Source organism: Falco cherrug, chromosome 8 (genome assembly GCF_023634085.1).
Source record: "Falco cherrug isolate bFalChe1 chromosome 8, bFalChe1.pri, whole genome shotgun sequence".
NCBI lineage: Eukaryota > Metazoa > Chordata > Aves > Falconiformes > Falconidae > Falco > Falco cherrug.
The window spans coordinates 48,525,850-48,540,330 of NC_073704.1; the positions used below are offsets into that span (position 1 = coordinate 48,525,850).

At 39.2% G+C, this 14,481-nt stretch overlaps 1 protein-coding gene across 1 annotated transcript in view; it reads left to right on the forward strand.

The window, feature by feature from the left end:
• Positions 1-14,481, forward strand: part of SLIT3 (slit guidance ligand 3) — a 531,568-nt gene that overhangs the window by 310,525 nt on the left and 206,562 nt on the right. The window contains exon 8 of the mRNA XM_027810336.2: positions 10,152-10,223. Within this exon, the coding sequence (XP_027666137.1) occupies positions 10,152-10,223 (72 nt within the window). The remainder of the gene's footprint in view (positions 1-10,151; positions 10,224-14,481) is intronic.

Genomic DNA, 14,481 nt, shown 5'->3' on the forward strand with positions numbered 1-14,481 from the left:
TATTTTTATAAGACTGCTTTACCGTCAGAAAGTACTAAGCAGAAACAACTGTTCGGGCAAGAACCTGGAAAACCGTTTTATTTTGCTGAAATACAGATGCATCAAACTTAAGGTTTGTATGATCTGACTCTGTCTTGTTGATTCTTTTTCATCCTTTCCATAAATACACTCCTGAAGGCTTTCAGGCCTCTGTATGCATCAAGAACCCAATCCAGTTTCCATTGATTTTGCAGGAGTAGCACAGAATCCATAAACTACAGTACGTGACACGCATGCATGCACTTGGGTAACACCAAAGCCATATTTAGTAAGAGACATCTCTGTATCACCTAAAAAAACCTCCAAACAAACAACAATAAAGTGTATCTATCTAAAAATTAATTTTTAATAAAGTAATAATTATTAATTCAATTATATTAATTCGTAGAAGAAGAGATTTTCAAATGAATCTCCAAAACAAAATTTTGATTAGCTGAAACTGAATACAATTATATTTCTGATTGCTGTGGCTCCTGTGAAAATCTGCACCTAAATAAATAGATTGCAGGGGCTAGATTCACTCCCTGCTGAAGTCAGCAAGGGGATTTGCACAGACTTCAGTGGACATTGCTCTAAGTATCATGATAACTGGACTTGTTCCCAACGGTTCTAGGCAATAATACCAGCCTTAGAAATTGGGTACCATAGAGAAACATCAAAACCACCCTGATGATGTAAAACATTTATTCAGTGTTTTCAGAAACACTCTTCTTTCTCTGAGTTCAAATACTTACAGATAATTATGGATGTAATTGGGACTTAGAGCCACAGCAGTCATTCCCAATACAGTGTACTGAAAATGTGTAGCCTTTGGGCAAAGACTTGAGAAAATTACTTGATTCAGAAAAAAGTAAAGGCAGTGTTTCTTGTGCCATTTTTAAGTTTAGAAAAATAACTCAGTGGAGAATCCTTAATTTAAAAATAAAGCGGTAGCAGAATAATTTCAGCCTGCGTTCTTTTGTCATCGTGCCAATGCTTTTATAACTAAAATTTCCATTCAGGCTGAATTGAATTTGTATTTTCTGCCTAGAATTAAAATGTCATGTAAAAGATTTAAAAGCTGATTGAAATTTCTCTAAAAAGCTTTTCCAGCTCTCACTGAGCATAGGTGTTAGAAAGAATTGGAGGATGCAACTGGTACCTGTATTATGTACACCTAATAAAGGTGATTTGATTGTTTCACAAAATAGATATCTCTTTTTGTATATAAGAAGAGCAGCCTTTGTTAAAGGGGAAGCGGTAAGATGTTTCATGTAAGATCATGTGGATGACGTTCTTGACTTAATATCTAACAAAGTTCACACCGTAGATTAATTATGTACCCTTATTCACTGTATAAACTTTATTGTATTTTATTTTACCTTATCTTGGCTTAGCGCACCTTGTTTTATTTTATTCTATTATTTTATACTGTTTTCTACTTTATCTTGGTTTAGCATATTTTATTAATTTGCATGTTGGTGTAAGTAAATAGATTCAGGCATAATGATACGTATGTGCGCATACAACATAAATGCAGGGCTAAAGATAACACAAGAGAGCTTTGAGCATCAGTCACCAGACATAAAAGTCACCGGAGTCCCTAATTTTGCTCTCACTTGTGTACATATGACAATACAATCTTTGATTGTACAAGCCCCTACGATATTTTTTTCTGGCCTCTTTTACTCATTTGCACTGATTCCTAGTCCCAATCTCTTTACCCAAACAGCTTGCCCAACCATTTTTTTAGCTGCGGGTCCTGTCTTTCCCTCTCCTGAGCTCCTGACCTCACCAGTCCCAGACGCCAGCCAAGGCACAGCCAGTCTCTAGGGAGAGCTAATGCAGCAATTACAGGATTTAAGTTAATATGCCCTAAAGTTATCACTATAGGGAAATGTGACAAAACAGCCTTTTTAAACAAAGAACTTGTTATTATAATAACCCAGTTTCCCCAAAGCCTGATGTTCTTGAAAGTAATCTCAGTCCTTGAAGGGAAAAAAAACCCTGTCATAAACATCTGGCCTTTATAATAGGCTTAAATAGTTAAAATCTGAATCTGACAGTTATGTGCAAATTAAAATCAGCCACAGAATGGGAAGAATCAGGCAATTGAAGGAGTAAACACTGCTGACAGTTCTGTGCATAATTCCATGCTAAGCTTATTTGTGTTTTTTTTCGTACATTTCGAAGAAGAACATTTTCTTTCCTCTGTATCCTTGCAACTAGTCATATTTCTGATGTCAGCTTCCCAAGTTAACAGCACTAGAGCCTCTCATGTTGCTGTGGTGAGAACATTTGCAAACGACTAATACTAGAACAGAAACCACAAATTGGCAACTAGTTATTTTTATTTATTTCAGTGGATTTTACGTGTCACCTGGAGACTATTTAGAAGATTATTTGCCTGGGCTAACATTGTGTTTAAAAATAGCGCTTGTATAGTGCCAACTCATTTTAGAGTTGGGTACAAATATTGAGACAAAAACCCAGCTGTTATTGCTTTTGCTGCTAATTTGAGGTGTCAGATCAGAGCTCTACTGCTGTATGTCAGTGAATAAGGCCCCTTGTGAGATCATTATGTTTTCTAACAGTTGAGAGTAATGGATTAATCAGTGCAGCATCAGTTGCTTTCATTATATGCCCACATGGTAGTTGTGGGCTTTAACTTAAACAGTCTGTGGGGAGATCAAAGAATTGAGTACAAGAGGCACTCAGGGCTCACCAGAACTCTGAAGAGATCCAGTTGAGTGTTGGACCTTGCCAAATGAGCAAATCTTGGATGCCTTGAAAGCCAAGGGTGAGGACAGTGCTCAGTGCTGAGGGATGGAGTGCCGAAGCCATTTTGTTTTTCCATCAGAGGCCATGAGAAGCAGTAAATATTTAATTTAATGCAAATTCTTTCTGACCTGTGTGAAAAATAGCTCGTAACAGCTATTGAAAATATAGCTTCTTTCACCCTACAATTTCAAAGTTAATTGCAAACATTAATTATGGCACTGTAAAAAGTTCAAGTCTTGGTTTTATTACTAAAGATAGATGTAGATTCACTTTTTGGAATTGATGAAACGCCCCTTCTGTTAGTCATATTAGGTGGTACATAAGGGCTGGAAGGGGTCTGAAGTTGTCACCTATTTTCGTACCCAAGGGCAAGACCATCAAGTCCCATGCCACTCTTGCCAGGGATTCATTTAGTCTTTTTACTACAGGCTTCCGCTGCTGATGGCTGCACACCCCATAAAAGCTCTTTTTTGTATTTTTCCTGTTGTTATTTTAAGAAACATTTCCCCTATATCTAATCAAATTCCTCTTTCTGAAATTTAAACTGTTACTGCTTTGCTTAACCCTTGTGGAATACAAGAAACATAGAATTTGTTTTCCTTTTGCAATGGCATTTTATGTAGTTGGAGAGTGGTTTAAGAGTAAGTGATACAGATCTGCTAACACAGAGGCCTAAGGTTCTGCCTCTCTTAGTGTTAAATTTTGCTGCTAATGCAGACACCCAAATTCATGTTTCACTTCTAGTATTTCAGACAGATCCCAAGGTCCTCTTCTTCATGTGCATAAACTCTGATGGAGAGATGTCTAATCCTGCATGGATTGAACGGCTTCAGTCCATATGTACACTGTGAAAAGCTTCCTTCAGGTATTTTTAGTTACCGACACTCCACTCTCCTCACAAAGCTTTGGGGTCTTGGAGAAGTTGTCGTTCTGTCAGGGCCAGACTGTTGTGTTCCCTTCTGAGCTCCACTGGCAAGTTGGGGTGAGCTGCTCATCTTTTCTTGCATCAGTTCACCCACTTCTGAACAGAAATAACATTATCAAGTAGACTATTTACATGAGAGGCTTAATGATGCTTGGAGATGCCTTGGTTAAGTCTTAATAAATTTTCCAGTCTCATTTACTGGATGTATAGTTGCACTGCGGATAGGAAGCCTGGAAACCATGGCAGTTGTAGGAGAAGCAGTAATCAGGGAGTATGACAGTAATTCACTCTTGGGAATGTTACAAGCCTGCAGATGCACCATTTGTAGCTATCCATTGCATGCACATAGATAATAATCTTGCATTAGGCCCAATTACATGGTGTTGTGGACACACAACACACGGATTACATACAGAGCCAACGAGCACACTGTGATAAAGCGGCAGCGTAATTGAAGGAGACAGAGGAAATGTTAGACTTGTTAGTGCTACCCGTGCTGCAGTGCCTGATGTGGCTGCTCCCCACCAGCCTGGCCTGTTTGCTTTTCTGCTCGGTTTCAAAGTCTCACTTCACAAAACTCACTCTCACAGAGTCAGGTAACTTGGCACCTTCTTTCTGCAGTGCGTTGAGCAAGTTTTGAGCAGGAAAAGGAAACGAACATTCTTGTTTAACTTGCAGTGAAGCCCATAGACTCATCGAAGTACGTGCTGCCAAATGAGGACTGTTGTTTGCAGGATTTCTGCTATCAGACTGGGTTCTGTCAGAAGCCTGTAATGCATCTCCATTGCCCAAAAGCAAAAGGTATTAAAACCCAGAAATAAAATAAATGAGCTGTTGCCTTTTCAGATCTTATTCTCCATTTACCTGTCAGTAAACATGTCTGAATATTTCTTTCTAACTGAGAATTTTGCAAATGCTGGAGTGTCCCATGATCAGACAAATGTGACATAAAAGCAGCCTGGTGTGCCTCAGAAAGCTGAATGGCTAGCACAGCAGACCTCTAGTAACTATGGTAGGTACTTACTAAGACTTGGGGAAAAGTGTTAATCCAAAAAAATATTGTACCATATTATTTCTCAATTTGATTAGCTGTTTGTGCTAATCAGCTGCAGAAATGGCATGTGAAAGAAAATCAGTCTCTGTTACCATCAAAAAAAAAAGGGCATCTTCAGCATACGACATGTTCTCCCCTTCCCCTTTCATTTTAATCCATTCAGACTGTAAACAAGAAGCATCGCTGTGGGTATTGTGCTGATGCACAACTAGTAATGTATGCACATTATGAAAGTGCCTTGTACTTAGAAAAATGGACATTTGCATAGTGGTTTTCCTTTCACCATTGATAAAATAGGAAACTAACTTCTTTTAGGCTGGGATGTAGAAGGTGGTATTGCCATCAATTTTATGTGTTTAACAAAACCCTCAAAATTTCTATGTGTTTTTCCACTTGAAATGTGACTGGAAAACATTAAGACAGCTACTGTTTTACAATGTACTTCTTGAAGTACTATTTGAAGACATGAAATAGTTAATATTTCAGATAATTCTGTTGGGTTGTATAACTTTTTCTAACATCATTGCCAGAAGATCCTTTTGGTTCATGTCTAGCACTTAACTGGAACAGAGCAGGGAGATAAATTGTAATGAAAGTGTTATTATTTCAGATGAATAAGTCACCAGGCATTCTGATATTCATTATATGCTCTTAATTGTATCATTAATTGAATTCCAAGTAAGAGAAACAAAATCTCTGTGTACTCTGTAATTTACAGAACCGAGAGTGTTTCACTACTGATCTGACAGCCTGGGATTTCTGCTTTCTGAATTACTCCAAGGAACATGAAAGGCTGCTTAGAGTTCCTGAGTTTTTAAAATAAAATACTCGTATTCTTAGTAGTGTTCAAAATTTAAATCCTTTCCTTTTTTCCCCAAAGTGTCTTCCATAACAGTTGCATGATTTCTTCTAGCATTAGGAATATAATGGTGTTTTTTCTGCCTCTCATCTAGTCCTGAATACCTGTATTCCTATTTGAGAGGGTGGAGAAGGGGGTAAAGAATAGTGCATAGGTATTATTTAAAAACACACACACAACAGTAACTTCTACAGGTTAATGATTTTAATGTAGTTGCATTGAGTCTGGAATAACAACTCTCTGTCGGAGAACTACAGTGGTGAACATGAATTTGGAGCAAGTCAGAAGAGAATAGAAATGCAACTGCATGTAGTTAAATTTGCACAAGAAGTTTGAGGAAGGAGAAAAGTAACTGCTTTCAAATCGTGACAGGATTGCAGAACGAGCATTCTTTCCTTTAAAAAAAATATCAGATTAGTAGTGGCTATAAATCAGCTTTATTCTTCAGAAGGAAGAAAGCAGCTCCATGCGTGCCTCTAACCAGTTTGGGCAACCGGCAGAGCTGTGAGTTAGTAGAGCAGTTCCTCTGGGGTTGTAAATTGAAGGCAGTAGAACTATGACAGTTCATTCCAGTGGAGGATGTACCACCTCGAAGATTGCTGATCCCACGTTATGCATCTTCCAAGTAGTCCTTGGAGGATCCTTAGACCTGCTGCAGTCTGCTTCTGCTTAGCTTGCAAGATCTGATAAGGATCACAGCCCAAGGTGGGAAGTTTGCTGGTATAAATAATATTGTCTGTAACCTCAGTTTCCTGATTCAGCATTTTGGATGTGAATAGCTTGCAAGGAGAGGACTTCTAAATGAGAGGACAGTGCCTTTTCACAGGGGAAGGGTATATTGGGTTCTGGAAGAGGTGGGAGGTATAAGGCTGAGGAGAACCCAGCAGAATACAAGCTTCCCCATATGATGTTGGAGAGTCAGAATATTCTGGAAGTTTTCTGTTTCTCACAGTTTCATGGTGTTTCTGCATCTGTTTCTATGGATTTGGATCTTAGTTGGATCAAAATGAGTCTATGGCCTTGGAGCAGCTAGCAGACCACTGGAGCAGGATTTATTTAACACACTCTTTGTGTGTTAAAAATGCCACTGTATCATGTGCTTACCCCTTTCAGGACACATACTCTTAAAAAATCATTGCTGGGAAAGCTTCATACCTGTGACAGAAGGCTTTGCAGAATGCCTCTAGCACACAGCTCTACCTGAAAGTGTCCCCATTTGAAAACCAAAAAGTTCCTACTGTGGGAGCTGTGTGCTCTGCCCAGCCAGAGCAGCAGGGTTACATCCCTGCAGCTTCAACCGGGCTGTAAGACTGTCAGTCAGTGCCCTTTGCAGTGTTTGCCCTTTTTTGTTCCAAAATAATTGCTGTTATCTTAGATGCTTTATTGCCTTCATGTCGTGATGGTTAACATTTAAATATCAATGAAATAGTATGTTACTAAGTCATCTGCGCAACAGCCATCTGCTAGTTATCCCTGAAATTTGTGTTTAAGGAGTATATTAATTCAGCACCGATTCTTAGAAGGAGGGTTATATATTTTTGATGAATTATGGGAAACGTTTGCTTATTAGGGGCAAAACCTGAGCCGCTCTCATCTGATACTTTGTGAGTAGAAATACTGTGCAATTGGAGTAATGCTTTGTCTGTTAAACAGAAATATTTTAAGAAGTTTAAAAATATTTTTGATTCATCAAATCAGACAGTTTTCCTCATCCAGGTGAAAAATTGCACTCTACCCTCAGTTAATGCAGAAGGAAGCTCCTTGTCACATCCTGTTCTGCCTGAATCCAATCCACATCCTTTTGAAATCAGTTGAAAGTCTCCCTGGAACTCCTATGGCTTCGTTTGGCTCCCGTAGTGCCATGTGTGACCTATACAGGCATCAGCTATTTTTGTCAGCTGGCTTTACATGTGGCTTTTATTCATCAGTGTATACCTAAAATCTTCCAACCAAGTGCATAGCTCATTTTTAGGTAACAGGCAACTGAGGTAGAGGGTGAATTATATTTTTACATTTACAGAAAAAAAAATGATGGTGCAATTAGAAATTCTATTTGTGAGCCTTGTTGGAACTTCCCAACATGCATGTGCAAATGCAGATAGCAAATAAATATAGATATTGAGGGCTGGGTGTGTTGATGTATGTATATGTATGCACCCTTGCAGGAGGTTTTGTTCACTTTCTGAAACTGTTGTGCATGCGTGTTTTTGCTAACTGTCCACAAAAGACTTCAGTGTGCATCACTGGCTAAATAAGGTGATCCAGCAGTAGCAGTTGTAGGACAGAGAGGTTCATTTTGCACCGTATAAACTACCACAGTGGGGCATTTGTGTTGTCATCATGACATCGGCAGGAATTCAAAGGTAGAGCTTTCCAGGCCTGCAGCTGTACAGCGATACTAATTACGTTCACCTCCAGCGCAGAAGCCGCAGTAAGGCAGTGGCACGTGCAGGCTGTGATACACAGCTGATGAAATGACTGGGCTGATAGCTGTAAGACCTTGCCTTCAGGTTTACTTCTCAAGTTGACAGGATTTCCTTCTTCTTCTTAGCCAGTGAATTTATAATAGAATGTGTTTGAGTCTTTGTATATTGAGAAATTAAATACACAAATCTGTAATTTTGTACACCCATTGATTCCAATACTTAGCAATGTATTTCTTGTGCAATTTTTGGCAGCGTCAAATTTTCCAGAGGATGTGGAATGAACACTGTATTTTATACTATAAGCCATAAGGCACTGAGGCCTATAGCTCTTACCAGCCTGGTGTGTGAACATGTGACTTAACTGACATAGATCTCTGGCAACAGATCTCACATGCAGATTCCAGATTTCCAAAACTTTGCTTTTACTGACACAACTTGCTCTGCTGGCAGATTTGGAAAGGAAGAGTAATTTTGCTCTGTTGGTGTAGTTTGCTGCTATGGGTATGTCAGCTCCCAAGCTGGCTCCAGATCAAGAGTGCATCCGTCTGGTAGAGCACTGTGCTGAAATACCAGCTACCATCCTGCTAACGAAGTGGTCACGTTCCGTCTTGCTGGGATGCAGTGCAGCAGCAACAGCAACACGCTGCTGCCAGCATCAGAGCCTGCTCACACACCTCTCTGCAGCGTGGCTGTGTGCAGCCACGTTACTCTGCAAACTCCTGGCTTTGCCAGTATGCGTGTGTGTCTTCCTGCATGCCAGAAAAACAGTCTTAATAGGGTATAATCTAATTTAGCTTTAATCTGCTCATGTTGTAAATGATGGTTTTGCCAAGGGATTTCTAGGCAGAATTGTAAAAATGTTTTTAAACTGGCAGATGACCAAGAGGGCTGGTTAACTTCTGTAAAACTCTTCGAGAGCTTTTGATTAAAAGTTCTATGTAAATACGTAACATCGGAACAACTAAATAGTTTGGAGAAATGTAATGCGCCTTTAGCTTGCTTCAGCAGGTATTTTCTTCAACACATACACAAACATACAAAAGCACTGTCTCCTGCCAAAGTGGCCCTGTGGAGCGCTGGGCTCCTTGTATAAAGCAGCAGTTGCTCCATGCCATGGTGCTGTGGCCACCACGGGTTTCAAATGGCAGCTGCAGCCAGTGGTGGGACCGGCCACACCAGGACATGGAGTCATCACTGGCACCATCAATTCTCATGACAAACTGGGCTACTGTATTTGCAGGTTTGATGCACTTGGAGCACAGCAGTTATGCTCTGTCGGAGTGTTTTCCATTTCCTGTGCCATCTTGGTAAACTTTTTAGCTTCTAATTTGCTAGAGAGTCATTGATATAATTAGGAGCTACATAAATGGGAGCAGCACGCTCAGCTGATGATAATCGAGTCAGTTCATTTTTCATAAGAAGTGCTAAGGGGGTCCCTACCAGTAGCTAAGATCATATTCCCTTTAAGCTGTGCTTTGATGGAGCAGCAGAAATCCTTACATGCCTGGGTCATGACATGTTGTGTTATGGGCTGTTCCACTACCCATAAATTTTTTTCATAAGGAAACCAAAGAAAGGGTACCCATCCATCCATGTGTTTTCAAAAGGGCAATTTGAGCTGTCTGTCTGTGTAAGCTGGCTGCACTAACAAGCCTGTGAAAGTCAACTCCTTTTGTGTGAGAGTGAGCACTTCAAGTGCAAAGCTTTCATGCTGCAGTGTGCAAGTTTGATGTTCCTCCACTTGAGTTGCACCAGGTTTTCAAGCAACATGGCAGCTTAACCAAAAAGTATGAACCATTCCAGTAGCCGATAAAAACTCACCTCCTGTACCCCTTGGTACTCAGACATGGCAAATAGTAACCTTCATCCATTCTTACACAGCTTGGTTGATTTGCCCTAGCAGTATCTTCCTTGATACGACACAAATTGTATCAGGTGTTGGTCAGCATGTCTTATTGCTCGCAGCCTGGCAGATTTATTATCAAGAGTTTTAGCAGTTTCTTTCTGTAAACAGTGTGTTCCTGAAGACATGTAAATAATTGATCAATCTATTATTCTCTTTTTTCTTTTTTTTTTCTCTCCTAACAGTACTCTCAACAACAACAACATCACGCGCATTCCCGTTACCAGTTTCAATCACATGCCCAAGATCAGGACTCTGTGAGTAATATCTTTGTATATTATAATAACAACAACAATAATAACTATAATAGGAATTATTACAATAATGATATTGATACTAATAACAACAATGATAATAATGGTGTAAGCCAACTCTTTGGATATCTGTTTTCTTGTGATACTCTTATTTCAGTCTCTTCCCGATGTGAGCAGTCCACCCTGCTCTCCTGAGGAGCCGGTGGCTGGAGCAGCCTGACCCTGGGAGGGCCATGGCGGGCAGGGCAGGATCTCCTGTCCCTCAGGGACACCCGACAGCAGGGGAAGCCTCAGACACCTCTGTGGGGACGGGGACAGCCGAGGCCAGGCTGGGACAGCGGGCAGCAGCTCAGACGGGCCCCCAACCACGCGGGGACCCCACGGCTTTGGGGGGCTGGGGCGGGGGCTGGGCTGCAAGCCCCGTCAGGGCTCTGTGGAAGTCCTGGGCCACCGCAGGGCTGGGACAGCCCGGGGAGCCCCTGGTGAGGCCAGGCAAGGTGGGGAAGACGGCTGGGGCCCCCAGGGCCCTGGCAGTGGTTGCACGGGGATTACCCAGGGTTAAGTATGACACAGTTTTATCAAGCTCTTGAAATTACCTGGAAACAAAACTGGCATTATTTTTTTTCCTGTGGAAAAATCCATAATGTGAAATGTGATCCAAGCTGGAATATCATCAAAACTGTGAAAACTGCTCAGATGGATCAAGTTATTTAATTTTGTTAATATCCTGTATTTAAATCCAGTTTCTTCTTTTCAAATTCAGAATACTAATTTCTGAAATAAGAAATTTTTTTAAGAACTTGAAAAAAGCTTCTTTTCCAGATACTTTCTGAAACAAAATGTCACTGATATTGATGTATTTTTTATAAAAGCTTCTCTTATGTCAAATCCATTTTTCTATAGCTGGGCATCATTACACTGGAAAAGCTCTGATCAACTTTGGTAGACCAAAAACAAAGACTGTGAAATTAGACTGTGTGCATTTGTATAATTTAGGCATAGCCTACCAAATACATTTTATTTAAATAAATTATTCCTTTGAATTCTTTTAGGGAGTATGCAACTTCAGGAGAAGTCATGTTTAAACAAAGTATCTCTGGGTTTTTTTCCTCAAAAATTTCAAACCCAAACAAGATGTATTTAGTCCTAAAAGCAAAGAAAGTGAAATAGTAGCTAGCCTGAAAATTTTCTGTGACACTGAAAAAATAAAATGCTTCAAGGATGCCACATACGTCTGTGTAAAATCATATTAAATAAGTTAGCAGAACTGAAGAAAAATGGCTCTTACTCATGTCAATCTATGTAAGATAACCTGTGATTTAGATTTACATTCTTCATTAATGGTGACATTCATGGATCTTAATGTAAGTAATTAAATGGATATTAGATGTTTGTCTTTTACAAGAGAAGGGATAAAGAAGATAAAGTGTGTAGGGTTAAGGTTCCTGGAGATTTGTCTTTTCTCATTCAGTCACAGTGGTCTAGAACATTTGCCTGGCTTCTTCAGATTAGTCAGTCTTGTCTGTTACCAGAGCTCAATGCCTTCTGTCATTTTCTTTTTAGTTTAATTTCAGAGATGGCTTTGTATATAGCTCCCTGGAGACTTACGCTGACTAATCCCCCTCTGCTGTAATTAAGGGGGGGGCAGGGGGGAAAAGGGAAGGAAGTCATAAATAGGATTTATAAAGGGAAGCTTTTATATTGAATTCTGAGAGCCACATTTTATAGAACATGAATGCTGAACCACTCTAAAAGGATTTGCTGGAAATTTAATTTAGGGTCTATGGCTAAAAGGGCACCTTTGCAAACTTGCGTTCGTATTCATTCACCTCATGTTCTGTAAAGGCAGTTTCATCAATATCAAGTGGCATGTTTCAGTCTCCAAAGACTGCCAAATAACATGCAGTACCCTTCTTAGCAGTTCAATATAAGAATAAAAAAAATTTACATAGACAGGTGGAAATACAGTAAAATGGTTTAGTTTTCTGTATTTCCTTCCATCTGTTTCAACAGATGCAGAAAAGTCATGAAAACAGCAATTAATATAAATACAGGAATCAAATAGCATTTCATAATTTCTTTTGCTGATTCTTCATATTAAAAATTCTTCCTCTATCTCCAAGTCATCCTAGCACTATTCACAATAAATAATTTATTAATTATAATTATTAACAAAAAAATTTGCATAGCTACATATTACACAGAATTTTCTGATTATCTTCTGTTCAGAATTTAGGCTAATACTGTTTTGATTTAACCAAGTTTTGCGTAAATGCATAGTAATACCCTAACAACTAACATACATCTGAGCACATGTAAAACTGATCAGTGATTGTTCACCTGTGTGAAATATTTATATAAAGGTATTATTTGGAGGAAAATGTTAATATTCTCTCTAGTTTCCTGAGCTTTGTTGCCCTTGATAACCTTTTCTCCTGCATTAATATACAACCTCAGTGAATAGTTTGCAAAAAGGGAGAAAGCTGTCTGAGGCGTGATGGCTGAGTAAGACCTACTATCTAATCTCTAGGTTGTTAATGCAAATTTAGTCCAAGTGGACCATGTTCATTATAGTTTGGTGACTCTGCTGTTTTCTTTAAAAATCATCATTAGTTTGTACACCTTCTCAAATAGCTTCATACTTGGACATGCTGGGGGGTTTTTTTGAGAAGCTCTTGTAGGGAATCTTTGGCCTGAATGTTGCTTAAGCAGGGCCAAGCCCTTTTTCCCATCCAGCTGAGGCTCAGTGCAGTGTGGATAGTGTTTTCCCGATGTGTCCCTTTTACACACTAGCAAGATCCATTAGCAGGACATTTGGGGCTGCCTGTGCCACAGCTGCATCTGCTGTGATAGTTCTGTAGATAATAAGCTTTTTCTTCATGGCTTTCAAAACAATCTTCTCATTTAAGAAGAAGAGAGAAGGAAAAATAAAGGAAAAATGAAAGAACAGAGAAGGAAAAATAAAAAGCATATTCAACTTGAACATGACATCTCAGGGGAAGGAAAGAAAAACAAAACAAAACAAACAAACAAAAAAAACCAACAAAAAAAAAGACCAAAAAAACCCAAAACAACCCAAAACCAAAAAACCAAACAGGAAAAAAAGAAGTGCTACTAAGGTTTGAAGCACTTGAAGAATTCTTTAAAGAAATCAGTTCTGTGGTAACCTTTTTTATTTAACTGTCTTTTCTGTTGCTAAGTTTCATTGATCTTTTAGCCGTGATTGGAAGTGACAGGAATTAGTTTTTATTGATCTGCTTTCCTTTGCTTGAAACAGCTTTATTTATGTTAAAGCATGTCTCCCATACCTATTTACTTAATGGTAAGTGTCCTGTTGTCTCTACATGTATGAGTGACTGCTGAGAGAGGTAATTGCATAATTTCTTTTAATTTTTTTTTTTATTTAAGGGTAAACTGAAAGTGTACCAAGTCACTTCAGTGCTTTTCATGTTCATAGGGAATTGGTGTATGAAGTACTGTGAAAAGTCTTTTTGTGGCTATATTCACTGATATAATTATCAAAAATATATTCTAATAAGCTGCTTTGTTAAGCTTGATAGGCTCTCTAAAAAGAGTCTCCTCTCAAAAGCAAACTTAGAATATCCACGCAAAAAAACTTGAAGAAATGACAAGGTAGGGCTCTGCTGAGGCGGGCGAGCTGACAGGGGGGTGACAGTTTGCACTAGCAAAATGGGAAGACCCAGAAACCAGCTATATGAACCTAATGAGGAAATAACCCCAACTCACAGAACTGGAAAGTTGCCCCCTTTTGTGAAATTACTCCTGCTTGCCTACATCCATATGGGGGATGCAAGGAATGGCATGGGATGAGCTCCACTTCAGTTCCTGGAGAAAGATGATTTTGAGTGTCGTTGTTGACTGTTGTGGTGGAAAGGGATAATACATTGGGGATTTAAATGAAATGCTTACTGTCTGAGTTAGAACAGTCTTATTTAGTGTGATTTCTGACTGGACATTTGTTCTCTTTTTGTTGTAAATGTATTTATTTGTTTTTTTCAAACAAAAAGTGTTACAGGCAGATTAATGGTTCATAATAACAAAACGTTTTACTAGCAATCTAACTTACTGCAGTGTCAGTTAAATAGTTTCATAATCCCTAAACACAAGATCTTCTCACCATTCTTCTAAAACAATTACGTTTTACAGTGCTCCCAGGAGACTAGCATCTTCCATCTCTACAGGATAAACTCCTAGTTCCAGATTTGTGGTCTTTTACTGTGACTGCCCACCCTAGACGTAC